Consider the following 13,712-nt stretch of genomic DNA (forward strand, 5'->3'; position numbering starts at 1 on the left):
GGCTTACTCAGTCATCTGTAGGTAAAAATTACATGACACATTTTAAGGAAAAATAGGCCAGAGCTTCCAAACCAGTGGGCCACAGCCCTCTGGGGAGCTATGAGAGAATTACTGCCATATAGATTCTCATTGATTCCTTTCTCCTCAAATCTAAATCAGCCAGTAGGAGCCTGGAGCGGTCAAAGCCCTCAGGGCAGGTCATCCATTCACTTCACTGTGCAATATTATTTTCTATACGCGCTATTTTATGAAGATATCTGGGAAAGATTGCTGCTAAATATTATGTACTGTGAAATATTAACTGATTTTAGATTTGAAATTTTCCTTTGCAAAGACATTCATGTGTGTGTTTGTAGTTTCATTGTTGATGTCCTATTGAAAATAGGCTGGTTTATTGGTGAGTTCTCCAGGTAGAAAGTTGGAGAGGCTTCCAAATTTAAAGCATATCAAAGCACATAACAGCTGTGGCAGTTATAGCATAGGCTTTTTGGGAACTGAGGGTCTGTCAGATCCTATAGAAACAACCTGCTCCACCATTTTATAACAGGTGTTTGGTTCCACAATGCACACAGCACCTTTGCAAAAAGCCTCCTTGGTCACCTGCAGCCACCATGTATTAAAACTATATAGTGTGTCAGATGTGGCTGAGAACTGGCAGGGGATACTCAGTCCTGCTATAGGATCATGAGTCCCCAGGTTAGCAGCTAGAATATCATAGCTGGAAAGTTATATGGTTATTCTCTGTTTCCTCCCCTAGATTCATTCCTGACCCTTTTCTGCCCTGCTCTATGGCTTGGGAAGCTGGACACAATTGACTCTATCTCTTTCCCCCTCTGGCTTCCGTTTGGGTTCGACCAGGGTGGGCGTGGGCACTAGCAGGAGATCTGAAGGCAGGAGTCAAGAGGGTTAGGGCATTTATCCTGCCAACTCCCTCTCTATCTACCAAAGTTCTGACAAGGGTTATGTCCCTCTAAGGCCACAGTTTTCCTGACAAGCCCTCTCCACTCTTGCCAGTTTCCAGAGATACTGCCTCTTCCCCTTGCCGCTGCAGGCCAAGAGGTGGTAACTAACACCTTTCTCCCTTGTTGGTTCCTGAACCCTGTAAATATTCCCTTCATTCAACTCTCTTCTGTTCAACCTTAGAGTGTGGCTTATTTCCAGCTAAATGTAACTTTAGCAGTGTTCACTCACCCTGCACAGGGCCCATATTTCTCTTCTGTATTTACTGCAGTAACTCCCACCGTATAGACATGGCTAATACTTGTTATTCTTTGCAAGTACTTCTACTTGTAATAATGGGTCATTGTTCCTAACACTAAATAATATTCTATGCCCCCAAATCATTTCATTCATGTCTTATTTAAATCTTCACCCTTCTTCCCATTTGTTCTCATGATTTGAGGTAAAGGAAGATTTTATTTGTTTTTAGTAGGTGGAGAAGGTGAGATTGCTTCTGACACCTGCTGATGGAAATGCACCGAAACCAGCAGTATATAGGAGTCAAAACTGAATTATTTAGTTGTGGATCTGTTGATTCTTCTCAGTGAAATATCTATTACCAAAAACTAGAAATAAAACCTTTCCTTTTCCCTATCCTCAAGCCAGCTATAGACCGAGGGAAAAAAATGTATTTGACAGTATGCTGAGTTACCTTGTACCACACAACATCAGGCTCCTGATCGGATTTTTTAAAGTCATCCATATCTGGGCAGGAGATCTCCTTTCTTTTAGTGACTTCAGATTTTTCTAAATAGCGGATCCTGCTATTGTAGCACAGGCCTGATTCATTCTCTGCCACAGTCAAGGACATAGACACCTTCATGCAATATGTCGAGTTTCTGTAGGAACAGAGAAACAGCAAAATGGCTTTATTGGGTATTTACAACTTTGTACTCTATACATTTTAAGAGTATTGACTTTTCCATTTAGGACCTTGCCTAGAAATCAGAAACAAGATCAAAACAACACAGAGCAGTTTTCTACTTAATTGACAAGAAGATATGAAACAAAATGCTAATGTGTACATTGTTGGCCATGAGGTAGCCACATAGAGCAGCTGTACTCATCCTCTGAACTCTAAGATGGTCAGACTTCTTTCCCAGTAGTAAATATTGCTACATTGAAAATCTGATAGTGAAAATCTGTGAAAAAGTCTCTATAACGAGGGATACTAATCCCTCAATAGGTACTCCAGGGATTGATTCATTTTGTCATTGATTTCTTAGCCAACATTTCCTTTTATAGGATACATCACTGAAAACCAAATCAACATACAGAAGATACTTGTTATCTTATATAGCTTTCTAAGGTGCTTATTGAGATGTGTCAGGGGTCAAATTCTGGGCTTCTATAAGAACAAATCTTGGTGGAGTGTAGTCAGTATGGGTTAATTTTATCCATCAACACTATAAATGGATTTCAACACTGAATTTTTCCATAAGGCCACTTCAGAAATTTGGCATTAATTGACTAACACATTACCTCAGGGTATTTGTGGAATGAAATCGCGCCTTCATATCCCTGTGTACTCCATGTCTTCTCCCTACTCTACCCTATCCTACCTGGGCTCCAGAAGATGTCAATCACACATGCACAAAAATGGAAGTGTGAGGAAGAGATCAGAAAGCCTGATAAGACCAAGAAGGCCAACTGTAAATCATTTTTTAAAAACTTTTTATTTTAATAACATATATACATTGCAAAATTTCACATTTTACCCACTTCCAAGGGTGCAATTCAGTGGTATTAATTACGTTCAAAATATTGTGCTACCATCACCAACATCCATTACCCCAACTTTTTCATCACTTCAAACAGAAACTCTACACCTCTTAAACAATAAATCCCTCTTCCCCTCCCCCTGCCTGGTCCCTGATAACCTATAATCTACTATCTCTATTAAATTTGCTTATGCTAGGTATTTCTGATAAGTGAAATCATACAATAGTTGTCTTTTTGTGTCTGGCTTAGGTCACACAACACGTTGTCTTCAAGGTTCATTCAAGTTGTATCAGAACTTTATTCCTTTTTACAGCTAAATAATATTCCATTGTATTTTTATGCCACATTTTGTTTATCCATTCATCTCTTGATGGACATTTTGGTTGCTTCCTCCTTTTGGCTATTGTTAATAATGCTGCTATAAACTATGGTGTAAAATTTTCCCTTTGGGTCTGTGATTTCAATACTTTTGGATATATACAAGAAGTGGGATTGCTGGGTTATATGGTAATCTATGTTCCAGTATCTGAGGAACCACCAACTGATTTCCAAAGTGGCTGCACCATTTTACAATGCTGCCAATAATGTATAAGGGTTCCAATTTATCCACATCCTCACCAACACTTGTTATTTTCTGTCTTTTTATTTTATTTTATTTTTTTATGTAAGACTTTTATAACAAATTTATTCCATTCACATTTAAAGTCATAATTTTAGTTTTTTAAGTTTTATTTTATATACAAAGAGCTAGCATTGCTTCCTTAGTCACGTAGATGTTGTGGAAGATCAAGGAAGATCACTTAGTTCAACTTGATGAAGCCTATATCCTTCGCGTACTGACAGAAACACTGGCAGCACATATTGAGGCCGTATTTCCAGATCAGACCATGCTGGTTTGAGCAGACATGGCAAGAGCGAGCACCCTGGACGAATTTTCAGGGATGACTCCAGTAGAGCTGCTGGTGGCCCATCTTGCTTCCAGGGATGCAACGAGGAAAAGGCTCTGTCTTTTTAATAATAGCCACCCTCTTGGGTATGAATCAGTACCTCACTGTGTTTTTTTATTTATATTTCCCTGGTGGCTAATGACTTTGAGCATCTTTTCATGTGCTTATTGGCCATTTGTATACCTTCCTTGGAGAAATGCTCATTTAAGACCTTTGCCCACTTTTTAATTGGGCTATTTATCCTTCTTTTGCTGAATTATCACAGATTGTTATATATGCTGGTATTAAACCCTTATCAGATATAAGGTTAGCAATTATATTCTCCCATTCTGTAGGTTGTCTGTATACTTTCTTAATAGTGTCCCTTGATATACAAAAGTTTTAATTTTGGTGAAGTCCATTTTATGTATTTTTTGTGACTCATGCCTTTGGCATTATATCTAAGAGATCACTATCAAATCCAAAGTTATGAAGTCTCCCTCTATGTTTTATCCTAGGAGTGTTATAGTTTTAGCTCTTATGTTTAGGTGCTTGATCCATTTAGAGTTAAGTTTGTATATGGTGTGAGCAAGGGACCCAATTTCATTCTTTTGCAAGGGAATATACAGTATTCCTAGCACTATTTCTTGAAGAGACTGTTCTTTCCCCCCAATTAATGTACTTGATGCCTTCGTAAAAAATCAGTTGGCCGTAAATGTATGGTTTTGTTTCTGAACTCTAAATTCTATTCCATTGGTCCATATGTCTATTTATATGTAAGAACCATATTGTTTTGATTACTGTGGCTTTGTAGTAAGTTTTAAAATCAGGAAGTGTGAGACCTCCAACTTTGTTATTCCATTGCAATATTGATTTGCCTGGTATGGGGCCCCTTGCAATTCCATATGAATTTGAGGATTGGCTTTTCCATTTTTGGAAAAATGGCTGCTGGGATTTTGATAGGTGTTGCACTGAATCTGTAGATCACTTTGGGTAGTATTGATATTTTAATAATATTAAGTCTTCCTATCCATGAACATGGTCTGCCTTGCCATTTATTTAAGTCTTTAGCTTCTTTCAGCAATGTTTTGTAGTTTTCAGTGTACATGTCCTTCATCTCCTGAGCCAAATTTATTCCTAGGTATTTTATTCTTTTAGGAAGTATTGTGAATGGAACTGCTTTTGTCTTTTTAATTTCCATTTCAGAATATTCGTTCCTGGTGTATAGAAACACAACTGATTTTTGCATGTTAATCTTGTAGCATGCAATTTTGCTGAATTTGCTTATTAGTTCTAGTGGTTTTCTTGTGGATTCTTTGGTGTATTCTATATAAATGATAATGACATCTGCAAATAGAGGTAGTTTTACTTCTTCTTTTCCAATATGGATGCCTTTTAGTTTTACTTCTTCTTTTCTGATATGGATGCCTTTTATTTCTTTTTCTTGTCTAATTGTTCTGGCAAGGACTTCCAGTACCATGTTGAATAGCAGTGGTGAAAACAGGCATCCTTGCCTTGTTCCTGACCTCAGGAAGAAGATGTTCAGTTTTTCACCATTGGATATATTGTCGTCTGTGGGGTTTTTTTCTACATGCCCTTTATCATGTGAGGAAGTTCCCTTCTGTTACTATTTTTCTGAGTGTTTTTAACATGAAAGGCTGTTGGATGTTGTCAAATACCTTTCCTGCATTGATTGAGATGATCATGTTATTTTTTTCCTACATTCTGTTAATGTGGTAATATTACATAGATTTTGTTTTGTTGACCACCCTTGCATTCCTATGATATATCCTACTTGGTTATGGTGTATAATTCTTTTAAAATGCAATTGGACTTGACTTGCTAGTATTTAATTGAAGATTTTTTCATCTATATTCTTAAGGGAAATAGATCTGTACTTTTTCTTTTGTGATATCTTTATCTGGCTTTGGTAGTCAGGTAATATTGGCCCATAGAATGAGTTAGGCAGAGTTCTCTCCTATTCTACTTTTTTGAAAAGTTGGAGAAGAATTGGTGGTAATCTTTGAATGTTTACCAGAATTCACCAGTGAAGCCATCTGGTCCCATACTTTCATTTGTTGGGAGGTTTGTGATTATTGACTTGATCTTTTTACTTGTTATAGGTCTCTTGAGATCTTCTATTTCTACTTGAGTCAGCTTAGGTTAAGTTATGTGTTGCTAGGAATTGTCTATTCTAGATTTTCTAATTTGTTGGTGCACAATTATTCATGGTATTCTTTATAATCTTTTTAATTTCTGCAAGATCAATGGTAATATCCCCATTTTCATTTTGGATTTTAGTTATTTGCATCTTATCTCGTTTCTTCTTTGTCAGTCTAGCTAAAAAGTTTTTTCATTTTTATTGATCTTTTCAAAGAACCAATATTTGGTTTCATTGATTCTTTTGATTGTTTTCTTATTCTCTATTTCATCTATGTTGACTCTAATCTTTATTATTTCTTTCATCTACAAACTTTAGGTTTAGTTTGCTCTTCTTTTCCTAGTTCCTCCAAAACAAAGCTAGGTTATTGATTTGAGACTTTTCTTCTTTTTTAACATAGGCATTCATGGCTATAGATTCCCCTCTAAGTCCTGCCTTCACTGCTTCCCATAAGTTTGGTATGTTCTGTTTTTGTTGTCATTCATCTCAAGAAATTTCCTAATTTCCATTGTGATTTCATCTTTGACACATTGATTAAGAGTGTGTTCTTTAATTTCCATGTATTTTTGAATTTTTAAATTTTCCTTCTGTTATTAATTTCTAACTTTATTCCACTATGGTCAGAGAAGATGCTTTATATAATTTCCAACTTTTGAAATTTATTGAGACTTGTTTTGTAGTCTAACATGTGGTCTATCCTGGGGAATGATCCATGCGCTCTTGAGAACAACGTGTATGCTGCTGTTTTTGGTTGGAGTATTCTGTATATGTCTAAGTCTAATTCATTTATAGTACTGTTCAAGTCTTCTGCTTCTTTATTGATATTCTGTCTAGATGTTCTATCCATGATTGAAAATTGTATATTGAAGTCTCTAACTATTATTATATAACTATCTGTTTTTCTTTCAGTTTTATCAATTTTTGCTTCATATATTTTGGAGCTCTGTGATTAAATGCATATATGTTTATAATTGTTACATCTTCTTGGTAGAATGACAATTGTATAGTATCATTCAATGTTTCTTCTAACACATTTTGACTTAATGTCTATTTTTTTCTGAAATTAGTATAGTCACCCCAGCTCTCTTTTGGTGACTTTATAGTCATCCTAGCTCTCTTTTGGTTACTTTTTGCATGGAATATTTTTTCCATCCTTTCACTTTCAACCTATTTGTGTCTTTGGGTCTAAAGTGAGTCTCTTGTACACAACACATAATTGGATCATGTTTTTTTACTCATTCTTCCAATATGTGTCTTTTGATTGGATAGTTTAATCCAGTTACATCCAAGATAACTACTAATGTAAGACTTGTTTCAGCCATTTTTCCTTTGTTTCTTGTACATCGTCTACTTTTTTGCCCCTCATTTCCTCCACTGCAGACCTCTTTTGTATATAATTGATCTTTTGTAGTGAAATAGATTGATCCCCTTTTCATATCCTTTCTGTAAACATTTTACCTACTTTCCCTATGGTTAGCCTGAGGTTTATATTTAACATCCTAAGTCAATAACAAACTAATTTGAAATGATACCAACTTAACTTCAGTAGCATATGTAATTTCTACTCCTATACCACTCCATTTCCCCTCTTTATGTTATTTTGTCACACATTACCTCTCTATATTTTGCATGCTCATAATGTGGAAATATGATTTTTCCTATGAAAACATATTAAAAATATTGTAGGAAATAAAAAGTTTAGTTACATACCAAGAATATGATAATGGTGGCATTTGCATTTACCCGTGTAGTTACCTTTACTGGAGATCTTTATTTCTTCATGTGTCCCCAAGCTACTGTCTACACCCTTTCAACCTGAAGAACTCCATAGCATTTCTTGTAGGGCAGATCTTATAGTGATGGACTCAGCTTTTGTATTTCCGGGAATGTCTCAAACTCACTCTCCCCTTTTTTGAACAAAAGTTTTGCTGGTTATAGAATCCTTGGCTAGTAATTTTTCTCTTTCTTCTTTAACTATGTCATCCCATTTCCTTCTTTCCTCCATGATTTGATGAGAAATTGGCACTTAATCTCATTGAGGATCTCTTGCGTGGGCCAAATTGCTTTGCTCTTACTGCTTTAAGAACTGTCTGTTTTTCTTTTGCATTTGACATTTTGATTATGATATGTCCAGAATAGGTCTATTTGGGTTTATGCTGTTTGGGGTTCACTGGGTTCCTGGATGTGTATATTCGTGTCTTTTGTCAATTTGAGAAGTTTTAGGCCACTGTTTCTTCAAATATTCTTTCTGCCCCTTTCTCGTTCTCTTCTCCTTATAGGTATCCCATAATACATATGTTGCAGTGCTGCATGTTGTCCCACAGGTCCTCTAAGATCTGCTCATATTTTTCATTATTTTTTTCTTTCTGCTCTTCACATTGGATAATTTCAATTATCCTGTTTTCTAGTTCACTGATCCTTTCTTATACCTGTTCAAATCTGCTGTTGAACCCCTCTAGAGTAGTTTTAATCTGTTATTGTGTTTTTCATCCCAAATATGCATTTGTTTCCTTTTTAAACTTTCTAATTCCTCCTTTTGTTCATGCACTATCTTCTTTATTTCCTTTAGTTCTATGTCCATGCTTTCCTTTAAGTTACTGAACTTATTTAGGAGAATTAACTTAAATCTTTGATTAATCACTCCAATGTCTGTGCTTCCTCTGTTGTATTATTATTTTCCTTTGAATGAGCTGTCTGGTTCCTCTTTCTTTGTATCTCTTGAGGTCTTTTGTTGAAGTCTAGGCATTTGATTATTTTGATGCCCTAACTCTGAAAGTCAGACTCTCCCTCTTACATAGGATTTTAGTGTAGATTGGCTCTGTGCTGAGGCTCTTTTTCAATGCTTAGCTCAGTTTATAATGAACCTATAGAACAGCCAGTGGTGAACAGTTTAGTTCTTCTCTGTACTCTTTGAGCCTGCCTCTTGTCCTGGGCATGCACAGTAGCTTTAAAGAATTCTCCATTATGTGCAACTGTTTCCCCTCCAAAAAAGAAGCTTCCCCTCTCATGTTACTGGACTGTGCTCTTGGTCTTAATCAGTTTTTCCTCCCCAGCAGTGTGGTTAACTCAGCTCTGCTCTTACACTCTGGTCTGACTTTTTACTTCGTCTTTCAGCACTGGGTCCACTCCATGGCTCTACAACTCAGCTGCCCCTTTCTGAGTTGCTTTTCTGCCCCTAATAACTTCTGGGTTAGGGGACCCAGCCCCACACCCTGAAACAGTCTTCCACAGAGCCAGTGTAGCCAATGTACAAAGATACCCAATATTTTTATTTAAATGGACCTACTAGTAATCAGGCCCCAGAAACCCACAGTGTTGATGGGCACAGGCCACCAAGCCACTACTATGGGCTGATTAGGCCTCAGGGACCCAATACACAGAATGCATTGACCACCACACTATCAGGTATATGCTCACAGGGACCCACACTTGAGCACTGTCAAGCTGCCACCTTGAGTTGCACAAATCACCACATGGATCCAAGCATGGGGAGGCGTCGAGACCATTACACTTGTCCTGTGGCACTCTTACCATTTTTAGGTGTTTTTTTTCCATTTCAGCATTCATTGAGTTGCTCTCTAGTCTCTACCGTCTTCCAGAGTTTTGAGAAAGTTGATTTTGCCCATTTTTTTCTGTTTCTAATGGGGGACTTTCACCAGCATGTCTCCACCACCATCTTGTTGATGTCTCCTAGCCTCAACTGTAAATCTTGAAAGTATTTACTCTCACTTTAAGGAAGACATTTCAGAACCTTATCTGTTCTAAATATCAAAGGATAACTGCTATCAAAAATACAAAATGCCAAAGACAACTCTTCAAAACCAAGTGTTTTTACAACCAAATGGTAACACTCCGAACAGATGGAATTAGCATACCAACATTTTAATATTTGTCTTACTTTCTTACTGTTTGTTACACATTCATTGAAATTTCACAATATGCCAGGCATCATAGGAAACACAGGAGTGCAGAGGGCTGCTTTCCATTGGGTTTACAAACTAGTTAATCAAAATGACTACTACTTAGCTTTCTAGTGAAGTTAATTACTGGCAAGCACTCCTGACTAAGCCCATGCCTTCATCATCTGAAGAGGATTCTATCAAAGCAGTCCATTCTGATGTTCAGATGCAGCTCCATTATACAATGTAGATTGTGCAATATTACTTGTCTATCTTCCTCAATGTGGATTTCTAGAAACACCAAAGGGCATAAAATATGCCCTCTGGGTATCAAGTGACAGGGAGAAACTTTTATACTTATGTCAGATGTTGGAGAGTCTCTTTAAAAAGGCTTGAAACTAAAGTCACTAGACTAAAAAAATCTCAGCCAAGGATAAAATTCAACTCAATCAACTTAGCTTTCCTTGACCCCATTTTCAATACTTCAGTGATAGACATTTCCATGTTTCATTGCTTCCTACAAGGCAATGTAGGAACATGATCTAGCCCTTCATAACTCTCTCCTTCACTCATTACAGTGCAACCACACAGCACTTTCTCTGTTCCTTGAAAACACTAAGCTTATTTGAGCCATGGGCCTTTGCACTTGCTCTTCTATATGACCAAAATGCTCTTCCCCCAGATCTTCTAAAGCCTAGGTCATTTACCATTCAGGTATATGCTCAACTATTACTTCCTCTGAGATGCCTTTATCTCATTACATGATTTAAAGTAGCCTGTCTCCCCATTCCTCTCTATCTATGTCCTTACTTAATTATTATAGTTAACACTCCCTGATCTAACATTCATTTACTTGGTAAATGTAAGCTCAAGAGGGCAAGGCTTTTGGGTTCTTGTTCACCAATCAATCCCTAAGATATAAATTAATAGATAGTAAGTGCTCAGTAAATATTTGTTTTTAAAATTGAATAGGCATCAAAAGGTATATATTCAGTAACTGCACATTGATAAACATGTCCTCTATGCTCCACCTTTGCTTCAATCCCATATGATATTAAGCCCACCATTCTATGATTTAGGTATGTGGCCAGTCAAATATCCCATTACTTGCATAAATATGACCCAGAAAAATTTGCATGTATTCTTGGACCAACCACCAAGGAAAGGATTAGCCAAGTTTTGTTTATCAGCATACTGGCAAAGAATGGAATATACTGGCTACATCTGGGAGACAGAGGACCGGGGCAAAGGTGGCAAGGGATGGAAGGAAGACAAATGTTCATAGTTTGTAAGAGGGGAACACAGAAGAAACAGGGCCAGGGACTCACAAAGGGGACACAGACTGACTCCAAAGTGTCCTCAGGAGGAAATCAGGAAGGGTGCCAAGAGCTTCTCTGATGGCTTCCCAAAGCTGCACTTTCCTGGCTTGCCCAGCAAATGCAGCCCTTCAACTAACTGTCCCCCATAGCCCTGATGAAGTTCTGCATCTTTAAGTCTCCACTGCCACCACCCCTGTGTGGGGTGGTTTGAAACAATGGAGGCTGCCTCTCTTGTCCAGGCAGGTTGAAACAATGGCTACCGCCTCTGTCTGGGGCATGTTGAAACAATGGCTCACACCTGGGTCCACAGTGACTCAAGGTCACTAATCAAAAGCCGTGATGTGTGATCAGCTGTGCCCACTCCTGGTCTTGGGAAAGAGGATGTTTATGTCCCTTTCTGGCACCAGCCAGCTAGCCTGGGGCTGGACTCCACAGCAGCCTGCCATGAGAGTGGGGGATGGGCTCCAGTAGCTGCTGCATGGAGAGAGCAATCTATTGTTCTTTACCCTAATTTGTCAGCCTCTTCCTCCTGCTCTTCCCTGGATGCTGTACAGTGTTCTTCTGGCCTCCAGAGTTTCAAAACAGTTTTTTTTCAGACAGTTCCTGCCTGTTTAATAGTTGTTTTGGTGGAAGAACTGAGTACTGGAGCTCTCTACTCTGCCCTCTTCCCACAATCTCCTCAGGTGGATCTTTATTAGTCATGTAATCCAGCCTTGGCACAGTTCCCACTAACAATCTTGCATTATTTAGATTTTATTTTGAACAATGCCCCAGGCCAGTTCTATTTAAAATGTTTCCTGCAACTGGGACCTAAAAATGTTACTTTTTTTTCATTAGGTACAATTAGAGCTGTGCAAAGTTGAGTAGGCAAACTGACAAGTGTGCAAGAATGGGAATTGTTTTTTTTGTCTTTCCCACCTTCACATCTTGAGGAGGACAAGGAGTACATTCAGGCTTGCTGTGAACAATCCTTAAAATTGCATGCATTTGTAATTTTTCAAAGAACTTCAATATTTATTATCTTACTTAATTTTACCTATTGTCCATTTTTGAAAATGAGCAGGGTAAGTATCTACATTTTACAGAGTAGTAAAAGGTAGATACCGAGGAAAATACTTTGTCAAGCTCATATTCCTGGTTAGTGGAGAGCCAAGGTTTCTTGGCTACCAGCCACAAGTCCTTTTACTAGGCTACTCTCAGAACTTGATGTCAACGAGGGTAAACAGTTAAACTAACTCTTGATTATCCATATCAACTTGATGAAGCTAATAGAAAGAAAAGTAGATGTGTAAATATAGCATCTAAAGATTAATATTCTAATGTGCATATCCCAGAATAATTTGCAAATTTATAAATAAGCTTTGTTTGCTATTCCAAAGGTTTAACGTTATCTAGTTTAGGTCATAATTTACACCTTTTTTTCAGAAACAATTCCAAGAGAAAGTGTTGACCAAACTTAGGTTCTCTGGGAAGAAAAGCAATACTTGGAAAATCCAGATGAAAGTTGAGTTTGTGTGAATTTGTTTTATTACCAGGGCTAATCCAGAGACGTTAATCACCTTTAACATCATCATCAGTATTACCACGTTAATGTACTGACTCCCAAACAAGACCATAAGGTGAACTAGGGTATTTTGTTTTGTTCTTCTTAAAAAAAAAGAAAAAAAGGAAAAGCAGGCTTCTGTGGGTATAGAAATGATAGTAAAAATTATATATATATATTCTAAAACTACTTGCTCAAGGTAAAATTTTGCCATCAAAAAATCTTTCACTCTAAATTCAACACAAATAATAATTTATTTGGGGGTTGAATATTTAAATCAGATACCTACTCAATAAAAACTATATATGTAAATATATGTTGCAAAATATATGTATTTTATATAATACATCGAGTATATATATTTGAAAATCCATTCATAGATAACTTAGAATTGTGGATCTAGTGGTGAGTACAAGTCACCATTCTTGAAGACCTCTTAGATATTTTGATAAAGAGCCCTGGGAGTATAAAACAAGAAGAGAAGCTAGAATAAATTAAATAATTAAATAATTAAGATGCTTTTTGTACACGTGCATCATCTTATAAATGAATACCGACTCCACCAAGCCAGAGAGACACTGAGAGTCATGATGGAGGTGCAGAAATGTCAACGGTGCTTAGAGGTTCTGAAACATCTGGAACAGGTCATTGAGATGATTCAAAGTTGCTTGGCTTCTTTGCCTGATGATTTGTCTCATTCAGAAGCAGGAATGAGAGTAAAAACTGAACCAGTGGAAGCTGATGATAGCAACAATTGCACTGGACAGAATCAACAACAAAGAGAAAATTCTAGTAATAGGAGAGATCAAATTATAGAGAAAGATGCTGCCATGTGTGTTCTAATTGATGAAACGAATGAAAGACCATGAAGGATGCTGCTTTTTTTTTCTTGCTTTTCTCTTCTCCTTTCAGTAAATAGCATCATATGTTAGTTTATTTTCTCATAGACAGTCTTAAAAGAGGTATAACTAAAAGTCATTTAAATGGCTTTTACCTTGACTCTCCAACTTTGTCAATCATGAGATGTCGCAGGCACTTTATAGCAATCATAGGCAAATGAGCATCCCTACATTAAGAGTAGTCGCCTTGAAAAGTAGCGTGTTTCTGCTATTGTGCAAGACATTGCTATTTTTGAAATTGCTG

At 37.2% G+C, this 13,712-nt stretch overlaps 2 protein-coding genes and 1 pseudogene across 2 annotated transcripts in view; 1 reads left to right on the top strand and 2 right to left on the bottom strand.

Moving 5' to 3' along the window:
- IL1RAPL2 (interleukin 1 receptor accessory protein like 2) overlaps window positions 1-13,712 on the bottom strand; it is a 789,386-nt gene that overhangs the window by 701,636 nt on the left and 74,038 nt on the right. The window contains exon 3 of the mRNA XM_037822409.1: window positions 1,652-1,838. Within this exon, the coding sequence (XP_037678337.1) occupies window positions 1,652-1,838 (187 nt within the window). The remainder of the gene's footprint in view (window positions 1-1,651; window positions 1,839-13,712) is intronic.
- Window positions 3,522-3,692, bottom strand: LOC119523595 (annotated as a pseudogene).
- Window positions 6,514-13,438, top strand: LOC119523250 (mediator of RNA polymerase II transcription subunit 7-like). Its single transcript, XM_037822025.1, is given in 4 exon segments — window positions 6,514-6,558; window positions 11,071-11,086; window positions 12,980-13,059; window positions 13,061-13,438. Coding segments are annotated over 4 exon segments (519 nt in total).

Source organism: Choloepus didactylus, chromosome X (genome assembly GCF_015220235.1).
Source record: "Choloepus didactylus isolate mChoDid1 chromosome X, mChoDid1.pri, whole genome shotgun sequence".
NCBI lineage: Eukaryota > Metazoa > Chordata > Mammalia > Pilosa > Megalonychidae > Choloepus > Choloepus didactylus.